Source organism: Hyposmocoma kahamanoa, unplaced genomic scaffold (assembly GCF_003589595.1).
Source record: "Hyposmocoma kahamanoa isolate Upper Pololo Valley unplaced genomic scaffold, ASM358959v1 65, whole genome shotgun sequence".
NCBI classification, from domain to species: domain Eukaryota; kingdom Metazoa; phylum Arthropoda; class Insecta; order Lepidoptera; family Cosmopterigidae; genus Hyposmocoma; species Hyposmocoma kahamanoa.
Genome location: NW_020653853.1, coordinates 9,540,637 through 9,563,151, shown reverse-complemented (window position 1 = coordinate 9,563,151; position 22,515 = coordinate 9,540,637). Strand labels below are relative to the sequence as shown.

Here is a 22,515-nt window from a genome sequence, read left to right as displayed (position 1 = left end):
AGATTTGTTGTGCCTGATAGACATGTATAAACACCATGATAGTACCACGTATTATGCACTCGATGTACTTTGCGTTCAAAACAAGTTAGGGCCTGGTTGGCAGAGTAATAAGTAGCTTACAACTAGAGGCTACGCGTACCTTTGATGCAGGGTCCTAGAAATTGGGTAGTGTAATACGCGTTCCACCAAGCAGGTGAAACGCGTGTCACGACTTGTTCGTTCCGTCGCTTGGTATTATAAAAAAGTGACACTTTAGAAACTCTAATCTGCAGTTGGAAATCTTAAAAAATTGCTATTTTTCGTATTATGTTGTAACTCTTCGTTATCTGTGGTATGAAAGTGCAAAAACAGGGTATCGGTATTTTATAAAATTATGAATAGTCGCCGGAAGACGGCCTCACAAGATTTCTGCCCAACAAAGACCCTTGGATTAACGTTGACATCTGAAGACAGATGGTCAATTGTATTGTACCCCTGCTTTTGTTGGATAATCCTTTTGAAATTCTCAGTGTAGTTGCACTTAACAAAAGCTATCTACGATTTATTACTCTACTGTACATTCGTGATTATTCATTCTTTGGTGATATTACTTTTGTTAATCGAACTGTTCTCTTCTCCGTTATCTATAATCACGTGCAAAGAATTTTAATCAAAGGTGAATTTTAATTTAATCAATGGTAAATTGATTAAAGAAAACGATTCGAAACGGAAATGTTTGTTTTAGTATTATAAAACTTTTTCATCAACGCCATTGAGTGAATTAAATCGTAGATTTTTGGAAATAAAAATAAAAATAATAATGTGTAATGTACATTAAACCAAAAGACAGTGTCAAGTATGAAACTCCGTTCGCATCATGCTTCTTTTAATTTAGCCGAGTATTACATACTTATTTGACAGTAATTGTTCTGGACGGATTATGGGAGTAAACCCCTGACTTCATAGACGCGAACACTACAATTCCCGATCCACGAGAGCAACGGGCGTTCCTCCACGAAACATACATTTATTTTAGAAACAAGGCAGTCCAAAGAGCGTAAAATAAATGATCTTATTTCCTTCCAGAGCATGTATAGTTTAGACAATGTAAACTACAAAGATAGGGTTGGACAAAGTTTTGTTGCTAGAGAAACGTAACGTTTGTAGAGTTCTGGTTTTATAGGCTGTCAACCGTCATCAATAATCTGAAGATTGTGGACAGTATACTAGGATTGTTATATGCACTTCCTATGTTGGGCGGTTTACACCGCCTATACGTCTGTATAACGTTGCTTTGTAAATCTTCAAGTCGTTTTGCAAATAGTACATTATTGCAGAAGCCGGAAAGTAAGGGATTGCTGGACGAGTATGAGTTATAAGGGCGGTTTATACGAGAAAAAGTAAAAAAAAGTATTAACTAACATTAAAATTTATGCAATATAATTGCTAAAAGAAAATGTTATTGTTTTTCCAGACACGTCAATAGTAGTCTGCTGAATTTCTGATGATGTGTTTGAATTTATCTATTACTGTATTTTCGTTATTGCTCTTCTCACTAGCATTTACTCCGACCAAAATACAAAAAAGGCGACAAAAGAAAATAATGTCAAAACACTTTAGTCTAAATGTTACTGCCATTTTTTTAAAGTAAGTGGTATAGGTAGGTATTTTTAATTCTCGCAGCTATGAACACTGGGCAGTTAGCTGTGTAAGTTCTTTTGCCTTCATAGTTCATTATTATTAGGTAGGTTTAAAAGTTTAGAGAAGAGGACAGTAATGGATTTTCATACTTACTTTGCAGGCTTTGGCCGGGAAGAAGTAGCATGGTCCATAAATGACAAACTTTCCGTGTTCGTTTTTTGAGAGTAATGCAAGCATTTGCGAGCATGTTTGAGAAAATGTATTTCGAGGAAATTGGTATGTTTTATGTAAATATAATTAAAGATTGTAAGTATAGTGAATAACTTTTTCATTAAAAAAATTTATGTCGTATAACCAAAAATAAGTGAAATCCAATAAACCGGATTTATCCCCTAATTTACCGGCCTAAGAGGTGGAATATTTTTCCCATTCAAATATGAACTACTGAGGTACCATACACAATAAAATGCACTCGAATTTAGAACCTCATCCTTTTTTGAAGTCGGTTAAAATAGTGTGGTAATAGTGTGCATTAATACTAGACATAACTTGTTGATGCGTTTACCATCTCAGTCAGCTGTGACCAAGAGACCTGTAAAGGGCCTGAAATGTCGGTTTGTTTGGAAAAACAAATTGAAAAAAAAACAAAAACGCAATTATATCCGAAAAACAGTTTTATTATTAAATTTTTAGTTAAATTAAAGATTTCTTAGTATAATACAAAATGACAATTCGCGAAAGAACCTATCCATTTATTCCATTATCTGTAAATGGATTCAAAAACAGGCTTCTATTGAGTTTAGATACTTTAGAAAGTTGATATATGCCAATAAGTTGAAAATGCCTGTAGAAATTAAAAAATAAGGCGTAGTTTAATTACACGCTCCCGTTGATATATCGTGTGACAAGTCCATCTGTCCTCATTAATTAGGCATCACTAATCCATCCTGAAGGTTTATTGTTCTACGTTGTCATCAACGCTACTGCTATAAACATGTAATATCAAAGTGATATTCTTGGTGCATAAAATAAATAATTATTAAAGTTACACCATCGTACCAACCACCGACCACCAACCACCACCACCACCACCAGCACCAATTCGACGTGCATTGCTGCTACCACGGAGGAAAGTATTTATGTGGTCTGTGGCTGCTACTGTTGTTAATAATAATTGTGATTACATTGTTCGTGTTTTCAAACTTCATCTTGCGCACTTCCATTTTAGAAACCTGCATATACTTAGCCTTTTTTCGTCTAACACATGGCCATTAGTCATTTTTTAGTTATTTCGTTTCTTTTATGTAATATCTCTTGTTATTCACAAAATACCTTTTTTTTTGTCTAGCCTCGCCCTTTATACATTTTTGTAATCATATAAATTGTTTTATTTATTTCAAACTTGACGTTACTTTCTGTTTTTTTCCTGTTACATTCACTCGATTGAATTGTTTTTCGCCTGTTGTGTGTGTTTTTTCATAATAATAACAAATATACATGGCGTGTAATAAAGGAAACCATATGTTAAATAAACTTAACATGGAAGATGAAAGTTAGAACGTTTAAAAGTAGAACATTTTATCCGCGGCCGTGCTGTGAAATGTTTTATTATATATCCTCATTTATCTTTCTCATCAGTTGTTTCATTTCACAAATGTCATGTCCATCGATTATCATGATGATGCTTGTAATAGGCTTGATTTTTATTTCAACCGCGCCTTTTCACTGCCATGACTTGTAAAACTGTCTAGTTTAATTAGTTCCATATTAAGTTGTAAGTTCCTTTTATCATTTGTTTTTTTAAATTGGTTTAATGTAATAGGTACCTGTAGTGTTAGTTTTAGTTGATTTTAGTAAATAAGTTATCATGGAAGTGAAAAAAATCTGTCTAATTATCTACAATTAAGTGTTATATGATTTGTTGTCTATTTGAAGATTTTCATTTTACTAAACAGGCTACAAGTATGTTGACTATTGGCAGATTATCGCTAAGAGATAAGTCGATTGCAACAAATGAAGCAAGTTTGAAACAAATTGCTGCTGCAAGCCAATTAAATAGTTGGAAGGCGTTATCAAGGGAAATATCTCATTAGTGGCGGTCTAATGGAATTGGAAAGCCATAATAGAGATGGTAGCAACAGGCGTGTTTTAGTAGATGGCAAATTTAATCTGATCTCTAACATCAATTTCGTCTTGGGAATACGATCGGTGTTCAAAAAGTACCGAACCTTTTTTTTCCGATTTTCTGTTCCACAAGGTCAAACTAAAATGGTTTAACTATCACAAATGAGAATTACCAGGAGCAAACGAGCGAATCTGTAGGTAGCAAAAACTTGGCAGCTCTATCATCACAACGCACTCAGTCAGTCAGGCTTCCTACTCACCCATGCTCCATGCGACTATTGGCTGTTTCCCAGGCTAAAAAGCCGTTAAAAGGGGCCCGATTTAAGTCAAGAGATATGCGGAATGCGACAGATCGGTTGCTCACACTTCCAAAAAATGCGTTCCAGAAGTATTTCCAATAATGGCAGCAGCGCTGAGAAGTGTGTTCATTACCAAGGAGACTAATTTGAAGGAGATTAGTATTTCGGATTTCCAAATCAATAAATTTATTTGTTGCCATTTTGCCAACAAAGGTTCGATACTTTTTGAACACCTCTTGTACAATTGGGATCAAAGACACCAAGCCATCAGCGTTGAACAGCTTCTGAACTATAGTTACGAAAGTTATCAATTTTATAAATACTTAAATTTACGCTACATACCTTTTGCAATATTATATTTTTTAATTTTAAAAATATGTATATTTTACTAAATTTAATTTAATAGTTAAAAAGGAATTAGAAATAAAATAAAACATATTTATGAGTAGTCGTTTGAAAAAAAAATATACGCGAATCATATCTGAAAAAAAAAAAATGGTTTATTTTCAATGTATAGCAATCGCGAACACCGAAGAAATCGATAAATAATTAATTCCTAATCGGAGTATGACATAATACAAGAGGATGCTGCCCAAGTTTAATTTTCACTCAGACCACATTTAAAGAGTATGAATGATCTTGCAAATTAGTAGAAACAGTAGCATCAGAAATTGCATCAACGTGAAAATTTGCGGAATAAAAGTTAAGAGTAAAATACCAAAATAATTATAGGATATTTGCCACAAAAATAAAATCTTCAATCAACTTACATTAACACGAGTCTGAATTCGTTATTCGATATCTCAACTAACACTAGAGATACTACTATATTTAAATGACTTTAACGTGGTGGCGGATGCCTCGTCCCTTTTCAGCAAACGATTATTATTATGTACATTGTACGACGACGTTATGGTAGTGAAGTCACAAACATGTTTAACCGTTTCATTCTGTCTTTATTTTTAAATGCCTTTGTTTGTTTTATTTTACAACGAAGTGAATTCTTTTTCACATTTGATCGCGAATCTATGTTGTAAGTTTTCATGCTAATAAAAATAAATTTGTGTGCTGTCCCTAACGCTGTTTTTGCTGCACATCAATGATATGCTGTCTACTGACGGCATTCACTGTTACGCGGATGACAGCACGGTGGACACCTATTACATTGGCCATGCTAACTCCCCTTGGTCTTTCGCAGAGGAGAGCCGTAAACAACTTGTGTCACAAACAGAAAACACCCTGGAGAGGGTATCTGATTGGGGACGACTAAACTTAGTCCAATTTAACCCTACCAAGACACAAGTTTGACCGTTCACCGCTAAAAAGACTCCATTTGCTGCAGACCTTCGGTTTCAGAACGAGACATTAAATATCTCGGAGAGCATCGGGATCCTTGATGTCGGCATCTCTTGTGACGTTCAGTTCCGTAGTCACTTAGATGGCAAAGTCAAGCTGGCGTCCAAAAAGCCTGGAGTGCTCAACAGGGCTATGCGGTATTTCACTTCGTAGCAGATACTGCTACTTTATAAGTCACACGTCCGTCCCCACATGGAATACTGCTGCCATCTTTGGGCGGGGCCTCCTGGATGCCAGCTTGGGCCCTGTGGCGCGGTCCAAAGACGTGCTATTAGAATTGTTGACGATCCTGTGCTTGCAGATGATATTAAACCACTGTCTTGGAGGAGAGACTTTGCATCCCTATGCCTGTTCTATCGCTTGTACAATGACCAATGTTCTGAAGAACTGTTTGACATGATGCCAACAACTACTTTTTACCATCGCTCCGCTCGCCACCGGTAGAGAGTCCATCCTCACACTGGAACCGAGTCGATCTCGTACTATATGGTTTCAGAGGAGTTTTCTCCCACGTACAATTAGGTTGTGGAATGAACTCCTTGTCGGGGTTTTCCCGCAGGAATGCAGCATGGAGTCCTTCAAAAGGGGTTTGACAAGGATCCTAAAGGGTCGGCAACGCGCTCGTGATGCCTCTGGTGTTATGGTAGGCGACGGTAACCGCTTTCTATCAGGCGGGTCATATGCTTGTTTGCTGCCTACATAATATAAAAATAAATAAATTTTGACCATTAAAACTTGGCAAATATACTATTTTTTGCATCAAAGACGGCAATCTGCTTACTGCTTAGTGTTGATTGAACTATGGCTTTATCCGAATTTATCCTTTTTTACATTATATTAAAGCATTTTAGTCAATAGTGGGTCCAAAAATTATGTGATTTTACACCATCTGAATTGTTTTTGATTGCATTTGAGCACTGCGGAAGTAATTTTATAATATAGAATGATTTTATAATATTAGATGATGCGACTGCGTAAGCGCATGCGTACGTGACCAGAGCTGTGTGTAATAGAAATATATCTGCCGGCGTGGCGTGTTTTAAAGGCTACATTTATATTGTTTAAGCATTCTGGAAAATTCCGCCGGCATTTTGCGTGTGAAGTGAAAAAATTTGCATTACTTATTTGTATATTAACAATTGCCAATTAATCTGTACTGCTGCTGCTGTTGTACTGAAAACAGTATGCAGTTTTTGTGCACAATTTTATTTTTGTAACTAACCTGACTTATGACGTCAATATTTTTTATATTCTTTTTCATAATTACAGGTATTCCTAAATGTTTATTTCTGTAGATCGGTTTGATATCGTCGTTAAATACTAATTTTCGAAACCCGAAATTTAAGATACCTAATCACAAGTACATACTCGTACCAATAAAAAAGTAATGGCGCAGAATTATAACTTAGTCAGTATTTCACCTAATATTTGTGTGAGCATATTTTCCAGTAGTACACCTTACAAAATAAAGCCATACGCCTGACAGACCCTGAGTGGTTGAACTCCCAGACGCAATGCCGTGCAATCTACGATTACATTTTCATTTTGTGCTTCAGTTTTGAGCTACAAATTTGAAAATTTAGGTCTATAAATAAAGGTAAGGGTTCATGTTACATTGGTTTTGCGAGGTTCCGGTCCTGCTGGCTCCCCGGCACTGACCACAAAGCAATTTAAACTTGTGGAACAAATTGCGCTCGGTGTTCCTCTAAATTACCGCTGACGTACTATCAGAGTGTTAACAACAATACAAGGTGAATTTTTACAAAAAAATTTAATATTTCAATAACTTAGTTACACAGAAATCTACTGTTGGTAAAATTCAATGGGAGTACGCGTACTACAAGGCACATATCATTACCCTACCTATTATTAGAACAACGCAGCACTGCTATGTTCTAGGTTTGGAGGTTATACTAATCATAAATATAATGCGGCGGTAACCAAGTTCTTTAGGTGAGATGTCTGTTTCAATATTTTATAAAATCTATAAAATAAATAAAGCCTTAAATAGAAAATAAAGATGTAAAACGTAGAAATTTCCAGCATTCGCCTAGAACTTTAGAGAATACCTGGCAGGAGCAAACATAGGAATGTATAGTGTCGTCAGCGAGGAGCCTGCCTTATTGTGTCTTTACGAATTATGGAACTTAAGGGTAATAAACATCATGATGAAATTTAATTAAATTTAATCTCGTTGGCCACATCGTCGCTTAATATCAGGTGAGATTGCTGCCAAGCGTTAGTCAATTTTAATACAGTGTAATAAGACATGTAGTGCAACTCCAGCCCGTTCGGTGCGTTAATGCCTGGTTACGCGGATCGTAGGGTTGTCACATTATTATTCTAACATAATTTGAAAAGATCAAGGTATTTTAAACAAGGTATTCTCCGGTAATTTTCAGAAAACTGGTTTCTCCATCAAATTTCGGCGGCAATTTTTATTATTTAAGTATTGGAGTATATTATCGTCAAGTATTAAATAATATTTCAGGATCTTACACTCGAACATTAATTAAGACTTCATGGTAATATTCTAGAATATTTAAATATTGAATATTGCCACCGGAATTAGGTAGCGAAAATTAACCTGAAAGTACCCTGTCGTGCTATATTGAAATAACCTCTGTCAAATGCAGTACTTACATACTGATATGCTTATGCCAGCATCGCAGATGAGTATGTCAATTATGTGAGTATGGTAATGAAGTAAAAATGAAGTAGGAGTTGGTGTATACATACATAACGATACATTCATAAATAAGAAAATATACATTTGACACATAAAAATATTGTAAACACAGAACGAACGCGTCGATTCTATAATGATGGCGCATGCAACCATCGCTGTGCAACTCGTGTGCGCCGCGAGATTATGCGAATGTGTGCGTCCGTACACGGCGCTCAGCGGGCGTGCACACATACGGTATGTATGTTTGCACACTCTGCTCTGTTTGGAGTTACACTAGTCTTATTACATTATGATTTTACGTAAAAACAAAACATGCTTCTAACAAAGTAAACCTACAAATCGAAGGTAAACAAAATACGAGGTGTCTCTGCATTTTGCCACAGTAGTAAACTCTGGAACCCTCTCCTCTGGAAAACAGTAGCGCTTAGATGGTTTGTTGACTATGTAGATACTACTAGCGCTATACTATTGCAATTTTGAACGCAGGAAGCAAATTTATGACACATTTTAATTCCTTTTTGATATGGAACAGCATTTTATAGGGAATAAAAACAAGGTTTTTACGAGGCCATATAGTTATCAGACCGATACTCTTATGTAGTAAATCGATATCAGGGTTTATGTTTCTATGTTGCTTACTTATTTTACGTAAGTAAATGCTTGAATAACTTGCTTTTGGCATAGTAAAATAATTTATTTTTGCCCTTTAAGTAAATTATTAACTAAGAAGAAGGGTGATGAATTCTTGGAATAGGGATTTTCGTTATCTAGTTTCAAGACAGACACAGGTTAATTTCAGTTTTTAATGGAGAGTAAAAACGATAAAGAGAAGAATAAAAATAAAAAACCTTAAAGTTTTTTTTTTTTTCAAGATATAAGTCGTGGTAAGCGACACGCCCGTCCATAACAGTTGCAGAAATAGGTAAGGTTTATTGAGAGTATAGGTAACGGAGATTGATAGGGAGGGTCACTATAAACAAAACTTATGTAGAAATATATGTTACAGTTCAATTATTACACATCCTTTTTTTTACGGGGGGGAAATCTTTATAGATACCCTTGAGCCCAGGGAGACTCAGAGGTTATGTGGGGACTCTCCCTCCAGACTGGAGGGCCTACCCCAATTAAACCCCCCCGGGTTTACCTCCCAGCGGTTGAGTCGGCGCCGTGGGGTCGGTGCACATTCACCACGACGCCGCCCAGCCCTCCTAGCTTGCGCCAGGGCTCCCGCACCAACAGAGGGGCAGGTCAATTGTCCTCAAACCCGCCCCTCAGACGAGTGAGGCCGTGCAATGCAGGCCCCGGAGTCCCTGTCTAGAGCTAGCCTCGCTAGGGGATCAGGCGTGAAGCGAACTGCCTTCGCCTTCTCCCCGTAATTATTATTACACATCCCCTAACGTTGTATCTAATGATTTCCATCTGTTCTAGAACACCCCGACGTAATCCTTTTTCGCAAAAACAAACAAACTTTTTGCGCAAATTAACGCTTGAATCTACTAACTATTTTAAAAGAGATTTACGTAGTATTTTGTATGCGTACAATGTTGATCACTTTCCGTCTCAAGTAACCGAACGTTGACGACGAGAGACTAGGTAATATAATTTCAGGACACGGAATGATTTTCTGATCGCGAAATCCTGATGTCGAAAAATTTTGATCCTGGACATTCGAGATCGAAAGACAAAAGATTGAATCACTCACATTTAACTAGAAACAAAAAAGAAAATCTCTCTTCAAAAATGAATCTTTCTGAAGAGAGATTTTCAGATCGCGAAATCCTGGTATCGAAAAATATTGATCCCGGATATTCGGGGTCAAAACAGCAAAAGGATAGAATCACTGACATTTTACTAGGTCAAATTCATAGTCAACATCGCGCTGAATATAACACTCTGAACTCTGGACTATCTTGTCGTAAACTTGCACAGAATACATTTAATTCAAATAAAATTATTGTTCGTTAGTGAATTTGATTTCATAACAGAGATAAGTTAAAAGAAATTACCAATTTACACTAGCGTCACAGTATATTTATGAAAGTGTAATTTGTGTGGAGAGAAATAGTAGTATTTTTATGAGAAATAGTGACAGACGCAACATTAATACGAGGAACAAAAATAAAGTGGCTGTTCTTGACAGTCGTCTTCACGAAGTCACAAATTCGTTTAAACTTCTATAATAAGTTTCCGGTTATTCTTCAAAATTTGCCATGAACGAGGTTTAAAATTATAGTGAAACAAAAACTTTTATGCACAGTTCTTGGATGATAAAAATTCAATGACCCGTTTAGCTCTTGCAAGTTGCCTCGATCTGTGAGATTTGAAATATATATTGTACCTAAATAATAAATATGTACCAATGTTTGTTTATAAAGAGCAACCCTCAAAAGTTTCTTCATCATCAGGAATCTGCCTTACGAATGAGCAGAATCAATACGACGGTTTCAAGCGTCATTTGCATACCTATCAAATAAAGATTATTTGACTTTGTTTTCTATGAATATTTTATTTATTATGAATTTAAGTATTCATAATGAATGAGTTCCTTGTTTCATCATTATAAATTTATTAAATAATTTGTCTTTTCTCTGGACATGCATTTTTGTAGGTTATTTTTGTCTCGTAGTTGGAAACATGTAGTAGAAATCAAGCGTGTTTAAATGAGATTGCTTTAAATGTCGAAAATATTGTGTTATTATCACCTAATCGCATAAAAGTCCATTAACCTTAATACTCTTTTAAGTAACATACACCTAGTTATGCGAGAATAAACTAAATGACTGTACGTATAAGGTCCTAATTTATTAGCTGACATTCTTTTAAGGACATATACAGAGCATGGCCTCAAAATTTTAATGACAATCTTGTCATTAAAATTTTGAGACTTCTGCAAAGTCGCTGTTGAGATATTCAAATTCATTGATTGCTTAAAGAAATTCAAATTTAAAGGCTTCCATTTCTCTTGCTTGATTGTTTCAGCTTTGTTAAACCCGTTGATAAATGTTCTTTTGGAACATCGTCTTGTTCTTTCTACTAAGACTCGTTTCTTTGTGAATAACTGTTCTATACTTTTTAAGTTTATTGGATATATCGATGTTTTACTACCCTTACATTTATTTGGCTGAGTGAAGAAATAGATAAATGGCGCTACGGCAAAGTACGTTGAAAACGAACCGGACTTGATTAAACTTGGTTCTGACTAAACTGCAGTATTCACGTGTCGCCTCCGGCTATATTAAGAAGAGATGTTATAATTTTATTCTCCATAACATTCAAAGAGAATTGAAACTAACTGCACTAACTTCGCTGTTAAATTACTTCGGAGATATTTAGTTCTTTAAGTCTGGTCTATACTAGATATAATATGATGACTTCGGTGGCCTAACAGTTTATACTGCGGTCGCTGGATGAGGAAATTAACTTTTCTAAATTGGTGCTGAACGATATGCTGACGTTATTACTGGCGTAAAATTATAATAATTTGCAAAGTTTTCTTCAGCGTGTTGATAGCATTAAAAACGAAGATCATGACAGTCTGCAGATTACGGCATCTTACAACAACAGATCGGGATCTAAGAAATCGAGTAGTCCAAAGAGTCCATTTTTACAAATACCTTGATAGCATCGTAAACGACCAATGCGATCATAGCGTGGAGATAAAGTGTCGGTTAGAACAAGCGTTTAACGCATTTCTGAAGTTGAGACATCTATTTTACAATCGATCCTTGAAGATCTCTACCAGGGTGTATTTGGCACGTTGCTACGTGTTTTTGATTCTTCTGTTCTGCATAGAGTCCAGGACCTTAACTCAAAATAAACAAGCATTCGAAATGTGGGTGTACGGAAGATTTTTGAAAACATCGTGAACGGATAGAGTATCCCATGAAAGGTAATGCAGATGGTGAATAAGAAATTTCAGGTTTTGAATAGTGTCGAAAAATGCTTACGTTCTTGGGTCATATAATGCGCAATGGTAAATACGACCTGCTTCGATTAATTATGCAAGGAAATATCCAGGGAAAACGACCACCTGGAAGAAGGCGTACTTCGTGGATTAAGAATCTCCGGACATGGTTCGACCTGAGCACAAGATCCTTGTTCCGTGCGGCTGTGTCTAAGATACAGATAGCCCTAATGATCGCCGATCTCCGGTAAGAGATGGCACCTCAAGAAGAAGAAAAAAACCGGTAATAGGGGATTGTATATCTCGTTTAGCTGATTTCAGACACGTTAATAACTCAATTTTGTTAAAAATGTCGATTACGTTGGTAATGATAAGGATATGCTTCAACGATGTGTACTCGTATACTCATTTTAACAATTTCAAGTATAATTTGTACTCGTATAAGTAATATAAAGAGATTCTGATTTTGAATTTTTAATTTCATCTGCTTACGCCCTTGACCTTTTTCCTAGTAATATAAATGAGATTATACGAACACGCTGAAATAAATTAAAAGCGTACGTCAGAAAAGTGGGCGGTCAGTTGCTCGCGTCATCTCAACTCATACATGGAATTTATGTCGTACCAGTAACTATTACGTTTAGTGTCTATTGTAAGAAAGAATTACTCATATTTTGAGTTAAGGTCCAAGACTCTACGCCATACAGAAAACACGTGAAACGTGCCAAACCTACCCTGATAGAGATCTTCAATGTTCGATTATAGAGTAGATGGCACAACTTTACAAATGAGTTACGTGCTTGTTCTGTCCGACATTTTATCTCTACGCTATGATCACATTTTTTATATCTTGTTTAGTTTCAGTTTTATTGTTAAGCAAAATCAACGCAGTTAACATTTTTCAAATATAACCTCAGTCAGAAACAAAGGCATTTAGTACAGTTTCAGATAGAGAGGACCTTATTTTGTTACTACCGTTGTTTAATCTCCACAAATTATACTAATCTGCACTTTACAGTATTGCCACGTTCATGTAGGCAGAATAAAATATTATCAGTATAGAGTACTAAAAAACCGTCCTCAAAAGTGCGTGGAATTACATCTTTTTGCCAAGTTTTATTGAAATCGGTGACCGAAAAGTGCGCGTAACGGGATTTATCCCTTAGTTTGCCACCCTTAGAGGTGGAATATTGTCTTCAAATTTAAATGGGACTACTGAGGTACACTCTTTCCAACGAAAAAGAATACGTACTAAAAAAATACAGGCGAATTGAGAACCTCCTCGTTTTTTGAAGTTGGTTAAAAAAACAACGTTAGATGCCAATATCTCGAAAGTTACCAAGTAATAACAAAGTCAAGGAGTCGCTCTTTGGAAATAGATATTTCATTGTCGTCATGATTAACCCAATATACGGCACAATACTGGGCACGATTCTAAAAAGAGGGTTTCGGCCATATTAGTAACCAAGATGATTAGTGGCTTTATTGCGAAAAAAAATACTTTATGAGATACAATGTATTCTTTTATTATATCAAGCGACGGGACGAACAAGTCGTGCGCCAGTTGGTGAGCGTCACAACCCATAACGGTTACTGTGCCACTCTGAGGTTTAAACCGCAAAGATCTTAGGATCGTTGCCACTGCGCCCGTCATTCCGATACATGAGAAGTCCCATGCGTCTAAAATTATTTCACCAGCACCCTTACCCTTCAAAACCGGAACGCAGTAATGCTAACATTACGGCTTGGCGGCAGAAATAGGTAAGGTGGCAGTACTTCCTTGGACAAACTCTTTCACAACGAGCTCTATTGTTGCTTAAATATATAAATATATGAATAAGTATTCAAAATATATGAATAAGTATTCATATAAGTGTAAGTTTCCGGAACTTGCCACTTACATTAACAATATTTACAAAGTAATTAGAACATTTGAAAATGGAACTATTTGGCTGTAAAATACAGTTTGTTTCATCAGACTGTCACTTGTTTTTACATTGTGGTGTCATTTTAGAAATTGGTTGTGAAAATTTTCGTAGTATGATTGTCTACGACTTTAAGTGTAATTTAACAGCTCAGCGGAGATTCGCTCGGCTTCGAACTGCTTTTGGCAATGAAGCACCACGCAAGACGACTATTTATAGCTGGTTTGTAGAATTCAAACGTGGTCGTGTGAATCTCAGTGACGAATTTCGTGATGGTCGCCCGTCCACTGCTGTGAATAACAAAAACATCGATGCTGTGCGCCGTATGATGAAAACAGACAGGCATGTGACCATGAGATTCGGGCATATTTAGGCATATGCATGAGTCAAGTGCAATCAATACTACACAAACATTTGGGTGTGAACAAGCTGTGCTCTCGGTGGATCCCACACAATTTGACTGAGGCTCAAAAAACGGATCGCGTCACATGGTGCAATGTCATGCTTACCAGATTCAACGAAGGGGCGTCAAATTTGGTGTGGGACATGGTAACAAGTGACGAAACATGGACTTTACGTTACGATCCCAAAACAAAGCAACAAACAAGCGTATGGGTCTTTCGAGATGAGCCGAAACCAACCAAAGTGGCGCGCGTGCAAAGTGCCTCTAAGCGGATGATTGCTTCTTTTTTTAATAAAACTGGACACGCTACTACTAGGCTACTGTTGCTTTAGAGAATCGTTGCACTGTGAACAGTGGCTGGTACACGACTATTTGTTTGCGGGAAGTTATTGACAAATTCCGTAAAAATAACCGTAAACGCCGTATCGTCTTGCACCACGATAATGCTATTTCTCACACGGGCAGACTGACAAATGAATTTTTTAAGGTGAGCAACTTTGACCTTATGAGTCATCCCGCGTACAGTCCCGACCTGGCACCTTGTGACTTTTATTTATTTCCAAAAATTAAGAACCAGTTACGCGGCCAACGATTTTCATCACCTGAAAAGGCTGTCGAAGAGTATGAAAAGTATGTTTCAGAGATTGTCACGGAGAAGTGGCATAAATGTGTTCAAAATTGGTTCATTCGTATGAAAAAGTGCATTAACGCTAACGGAGAACATTTTGAGAAACAATAAATTCATTTCTGACCATTTATAGTTGTTTTTTCTTATTCATTCCGGGAACTTATAGTGCGCTACACGTATTTAAATAGAAACAAGTGAACTGTGACCGCAAGACTGAACTGAAGTGAATGATTTTTACATAGGCAAATGAAAATATTTCTGATTAAAATATTCCCAACTATACTGCCCTTCAGGTCATTTCGACATTTTTAGCAAAATTGAGTTATTAACATATCTGGAATCAGCAAAACCAGATCCACAACCCCTTATGAGAGACTTTTTCATATCCTATTTAGTTTCAGTTTTATTGTTAAGCATGAGCATCAGCGTGATTGACATTTTTCGAAGAATAAAGCAGAAACTTTAGGTACCAATATCTCGAAATTTATCAAAATACAAATATTAATTAGTTATGACAAGAATGGTAGTAGAGTACGGTAAACAAGCCAACAGTTTTGCAACATTTTTAAGATATTATTTGTGAACTTATACGAAATTACGTTCCCGTTTGACGGCAAGACTGGTAAGGGTGCTGATGAAATTATAGGCACATGGGATTTGTCAACTTATATCTTAGGGTGACGGGCACAGTGGGAGTGCCCTTAAGATTTTTGCAATTAAACGTTCTAAGTGGCACTGCATCTGTTATGGACAGGCGTGTCGCTTACCACCAGGCGCACGACTTGTTCGTCCCGTCACTTGGTATTACATAAAAAAAAATTGCCGTGAATATAAGTTGTCGCAAATTTGGGGCACGTAATTTTGGAGCAATTCAATTAGTATCTTGTGACAACCTCTTTTTACCAAGGCAACTCTTTTACATAGTTTAATTAATTGGTTAATTTAAAAACGTGGTCCTTTGTATAACAATGAGAAGGAAGTTGTTGTTGCTTATCGTAATCAAAGTGAAATTGAAAAAATTGCTGAATATGCAAAATAAAACTATTGTCTCGCTGGTCTGCTTACAAAACAATACAATTGCTATGCAAGTACCTTTTTCCACGAGCGCAGTAGCGGTAAATCGGCACACGTACAGGTACAAATACAATGTGAAATTCAAATTCATAGTGTTAAAATAAAGTTCTTTATTCTTCCTAATGTGCATGTTCTGAATAGCTGTAACACGGCATTTCAGGTTGTTTACATAACGCCGTTACAATGTTGGCATTTGCATAACACAAAAGGCACACGAGTTGTGTTACCTCTAACGGTCAAAATTGACTGAAGGATTCTCTCTAATCCGTAACTATATGTGGCTTTTGATATGTGTATTCGTAGCTCAGTTGAAAAGCTAATTTCAAACTAAATGTGAAAGATGTGTCAGACAACGCCAATGACGATAAGATTCACGGAAAAAGAAAGCAAGACAAAAACAATTCTGGGAAAATTCACAAAATCATTATTAGTTACTGTTATTAATCATGATTTTGTATACTCCTTGTGGAAGAGTTAGTACATGGAAGTACTTAGTTATCTTACCGTTTCCTGTCATCAAGCAGTAATGTCAGCATTACTGCGTACCGGTTGTTAAGGATAGGTGCTGATGAAACAGGCACATGGGACTTGCTAACTTGAGGGATTTACATGGGATTTACTCACCGATCCGGGCGGGATGGTGTCGGCGGCCTTGTTTCTAGAATCATGTCATAGGATTAGATTAGTAATAAGGCCGCCGACACCAACAAGACTGTGTCGCCGGGTCGGCGGTTTGACCTATGGACCCCTGTATGTTGGTCACAGTGGCAGTGCTCTTCAGATTTTTGTGATTCAAAGCCCTGAGTGGCACGGCAACTGTTATGGACAGCCACTAAGCACACGACTTGCTCATCCCGTCACTTTGTATCATCAAAAAAAAAAAAAAACAGATTACGAATAATAAGTTAACGTTTTCTGTCGAAATCAACATTTTCGAATATCAGGAAATTGACTTCATGGAAAGTAAAGTACTCGAAGAAAAAAAAAACGGATTGATGCTAAGAAACACTTATACAATATATACTGATTCAACTCTGGGGAATTTCAAACCATTCATCTGTAGCAATTGCAGTTAATCAGGGTAACCTTGCTTTTCCTGTTGATGTACATATGTCTTGGAAAATACTTACAATGATTTAAGAATTGGTATACTGTATACGCTTTATCTTTAATGATCTGGAAAACAGATCCATCGTCGTTATTTGTGGCAGTACGAAATGTATCTGACGTTTTGCTTTTAAACACATGTCCAATTACGTATGGGAAATTTCAGTTTATCTGTTTTATCGTATATTTACAACATTTTAAATGTTTACTTCCAAAAATTTTAAATGAAACATTTACATTTTAATTATATGTTGATGTTCTATAATATAAACCATATAGATGCTCCGTCGACACGTGATATTCATATTGTTCTTTTGTATTCTTTGAACTCGTTTAAATTATTGCACGTGTCCACATAGAAAGAATGCATTCGTCACTTCCAGTTAGTCGAAAACAATTTGTATAGTGGGTTTAATTAAGATCGCAATAGGATAGTCGGCAATGTGATGGCAATTAAGATGTTTGCGCTGTTGATGAAAGTTGTGTGGCAAATTTTGATAACAACTAGTTTTAGTTTAGTTAGTGTTGTTTTTGCAATCGCGTTTATTGCGTTATGAAAATGAAACAATTTTGCTACGAATGTTTTCTGGAACTGTTTTAAATTTACATTTGAACTTGTTATTTTGTTTCTTTTGGTTTGCATCTATTTATAACGTTATTTTGTATTAAGTCGTTACCTTTTCTGGGAGAGTATAATTAAAGAAAATAATAAGGGTGTCGGTCCAGAAGACCCTGACCTAATCTAATTTACAAAAGTTATTTCATCAACCTCATATGGTTCTACCAGCAATTAAACATGGAATTTCCTCATAAAGCGCCACTGAACCATCGAGGTTGTTAAACTATCCTTAAAAGTTCTCAGAATTTAAAATGTTGAATTTTGAGTTCAATACAAATTCGCACGTAGCATATTTTTCTAAGGACGCATTTAAACTTGAAATTCTGAATTGCTCCTTCCTTTCAACCTTGATGTTGACCTCAGTCCATCAAATTAAGGCCACATCCCGCCAAATTAAGTACAGGCATTTCCATTAGGCCATCTGGATACGTTGTTAGTGAACGTGAATCGTTATTTATTTGGCAACTTAATGGACAAAGTTTTGGTGCGACGTGTTCCTGCGCAACGTCTTCAAGTTCTTGCACCTAATGACCGTCTCATTCTTTATTTGGAGTCTATTTATCCGCGTTGTTAGAATTGTAATCAATATTAATTTTTATTGTTGCGTAAGTTATTGCGCCAGTCCCATCCGATTACCTTGAGTAGAGTTCCGCAGTGGAGATTTTTTTGTGTATAGAAGTACAATTTGTAAAGAATCTCTTTTGAGCTATCATCTGATAATTTATTTGGTCTGTGATCTGATACCAAATGTTATGTCATTTTGACGTTGTTTTCTAGAATATGCAATGCGTATTGATTTTACAGTACAGATTAGTTTTTACTTTCTTTATTGTGCTGCTTATTTTATAATTTTGAACTAGTAAGATGCAAAATTTTTAATAATTTTCTGGATACTTGTATTGGCATGTTGGAAGCAGGATGTCATAATGATGAGACAATTGCGGTATTTGGTACGGAGTTCTTCTTTCACCGTAGCGTCGATCATTTTAAATCATATCGTTGGTATTACCCTATAGATTTTCTATTATTTCTTTTTACCAACGATATCTGTGTACTGCTTTTCGCCATTTTTGTTAGGATAAGCAAACAATATGGAAACATTGGATATATTAAGCTACCCAATGTTTAGTAGTAGACAATTTTCAGCTAATAATGGGGGCTTTCAATCTAGCTGTATTTCCACATCCCAGGAACAAAATTTTGAGACTCAGTGCGGTCTCGAAAATTCCGGGAAAGCCAAGACTTTGGAGTCTGTTTCAAAAATAGGTTTCCATACTAAATCAAAGCATGATATTTTAATTAATTTCTTTATTGACTAAAATTATGAAATTTTTTAATTTAAAAAAATTTTATCTTGAATATGGAAAATTGTAGAGACTCCAAATTTTCGAGACCGAGACTCCCGGAACTATAGCCCTAGCTATAATCTTTATGATAATGTACGCTAAAGTTCTGGAATGTGATATAGAAAGATTAACTGAAAAGTTGTTTGGAAGTGACCGAAGAATCATTATTTACAATTTCTTATTGTATTAATTGTTGTCGAGGTGACTATTCTTTAAATATGATATGGTTGTATATAGGTTTTCGTACCGCTTATTCACGAAAGTTCTCGATTGTTCCAGGTCTACAGTTGCGGAGCATAGAGGAGCCCGGGGTTGGCGCGGGCGGAGTGATGCCCGCGCCAACCTGCTACGACGCGGAGTGCGCACGGACTGAGGCCTGGCTCGATGAAAACCAGGACTTTGTCCATGACTATTTTTTGAGGTAAGATGATTTTAGTTGTATTACATTTAAGGGCGCCTTCAAATTAGGCACATAAAGAAGCACTGCAGTGGCGCGTCGTATTTGCAGACTAGATATTGTATGAAAATTAATAGTGGTGCATCTTCCGCGTCATAGACGCGTCACAGCAGAGCTTCAGGCGTCTAGTTTGAAGACGCCGTAATTTAAAAGAAATTAATTCTTCTTATTACTTAAACATACTCATCACAGTTTGACTGAATAGAAAATAATAATTTATTTCATATTGTCAATGTCACAAAATTACAATTAAAAATACAATGTTAATGGATAATATGATCGTCACTAAACCGAACAATAATAATGAATATAAAATAAAGTAGTATGACTATTGCTTGTCTAAATAGGTTAATACAATTAGGCAAAGGCTTCAAAATTATGACTCCTCTCTGTTAGCGTTGGTGGTTAAAAACAACATACGTTTGTATAGATTGAATGCTGTCAACGTTTAGGTTAATTTCTTTAAATTTTAGTTTCCTACTCATTGTCAGCGCAACAGAACTTGATATTTAACGTCTCGCTTATGTTGATAGTAGCATAAAATAATGCTCCAATGGTAGAGTAGTGAAGAAATTTTTAGGTTTCTCCAGTTACTGGTTTCTTACCATGATATAATTTTGACCCGTCAACCTGTGACCCGTGAACTTGTAATTTGTTTTGAAATATCGGGAAAATAAAAACAACTCATACCTTGTTATAATTAATAAATGAATAACAACTAAAAGTCTTGAAATCAGTAATACAGACATCTAAACTAATATTATATATGCGAAAGTAAGTAAGTAACTCTGTTGCTATGTTTTCACGCCTAAACCACATTTGATGAATGGTATAGAGATTAGATGAAACCTAAGAGCTACTTTTTGTCACAGAAATAAGTCTTAAAGGGGGTGAAATAGGGATGAAAGTTTGTTTGGAGAACATTGGTTCTCCTCATTTCTTAAGTAAGGGATCTGAAAATTCATATTTATGCCTTTTCGGTACCTCCAATGAACATTACGCCAACTTGTTTTTTTGGTCATTTTCTATTATTTTTGTAAACTGCCATATTTATTTACTAACATTACGCTCCCCAAATTTTGTGAAAAAAAGAAACAAAAAACAAAAAAAAACACAATAGGTACAAAAATTAAGTTGGCTTTGTGTTCGTTGGAGGTATCGTTTTGTCATTAATAAACAGCGTTTCAGCGTTTTTGATCAATTACCTCTGAAGGTAAAATAGGGGATGATTTGAATTCACTAGGTATAGTACTCGGAATATTTATTTTACGCAGACGAAATCATGGGCACCTGCTAGTATTCCATAATTTGGTAAACGAAAATAAATCTTATTTTCACGTGTCAATTTAGTTATTATCCAGTTGGTTTTGTTGAATTTTGTCACTATGACGCTATAAACACGCCATCTAGGTGAGGTAAACTGTACTACAATGAGTCACAGGAAATTCTCGGTAATAGTAAAGAAAAGGTTGTACAGAATTTATACCAACTTAAGTTCTTGAAATTTATTCCGTGTCTTGGTTGGTTTGTAACATTTCCGTACGCGTCGGTTGGTCTGGAACGTTTCTACAGATCTTAGTTTGGAGCAGTTTCCATAGAATTCAGCCTTCTCGGACTGGAAAATAACAGCGATCACTTTGATCAAAATGATAATGTTGAAATCCATTGGCACCCATTTTCTTTTTTCGTATTTGTAAAAAATCATATACGTAATTAAAAATTCGTTCCATCAATATTTTTCACGTGTGCGTTTACAATCAGCTGTAAAAGTAGTGATGGCAAAAGTGGAAAAAAATATTAAATTAGTAATCAAATAAATGAAAGTGACAGACATAACATTAATACGAGGAATAAAAATAAACTTCTTCTTGACAGTTCTTGACAGTCGTCTTCTCAAAGTCATTTACATTATCAATGTATATTCTCCTGTAATAAGATTCTGATTGATATTTATAATTTGCGATTTAGGAGGTTTAAAGTACAGTGAAACAAAAACTTTATACTAATGGGTGTTATACAATTTCAGCGTATTTGGATGACAAAAACCCGTGGTAGTGACGGTTTAGATCTTGCAGGTAGTTTCGATTTAATATGTTTAATTTAAATATTCTAAGATAAATGTACTGAAATGTATATTTACAAAGAGCAACCCCTAGAGTTTCTTGCTCATTTCTCAGAGGAATCTACCTTACTAATGAGCAGTGGAGTTTAATTAGAAGTGTAATTTGATTATTGTGAAATAAAGACTTGACTTTGAACGCGCCAATGTTATATATAAAGCAGAATTTAAATCTTGTGAAATTCACAATCGTAATACTTAACATGTTAACTACAAACTTACCGTAGTGAGAATTTGTTTTTTTGCTACCAAGGTTAAAGTTCGCATATATTTCATTGTTACTTATTAAATGCTATAGGATATTTATTCATGTCAGAAGAATAGGAGGGCTTGTATGAAAAGATTGATGAATATAAGTGAAGCAAAAGAGGCTTGTCAGGATCTTGTAATGTGGCGATCGTTAAGCTCTGCTTACTCCAATGGAAATTCAACGGCTGAGTAGTTACGTATGTATTCGTTCTCTTTATTATTCTACTCACTCACATTTTAATTTTTTGATTGTTTTTTGTAATACTAAATGACGGGACGAACAATTTGTGCACCTGGTGGTAAGCTACGTTCCTGTCCATAACAGTCGCAATACCACTTAAATTTGTACATTGAACAAATTTCAGGGGGCTTAATATGATAATAGAGAGAGATCAAAATAAAATTTATGAAAATTACGTGTCTTTTTTCTTTTTGTGTTTTCACACACGCAAAGACTGTTGGACATTTAAATGGCCCTTGACTTTCTTATAAGATAACATTGGTAAACTGTCTCCGTGGCTGAACCGTGCCGGACTGCCACGCAGAGGTCCCAGGTTCGATTCCCGGGTCGGGAGAAATATTTGTATGGTGTAGGT

General features: G+C 35.9%; 1 protein-coding gene across 1 annotated transcript in view; it reads left to right on the top strand.

Moving 5' to 3' along the window:
• Positions 1-19,519, top strand: part of LOC113231519 — a 96,971-nt gene extending 77,452 nt beyond the window's left edge. Inside the window, exon 4 of the mRNA XM_026465843.1 lies at positions 19,374-19,519. Within this exon, the coding sequence (XP_026321628.1) occupies positions 19,374-19,519 (146 nt within the window). The remainder of the gene's footprint in view (positions 1-19,373) is intronic.
• The last annotated feature ends 2,996 nt before the right edge of the window (positions 19,520-22,515 follow it).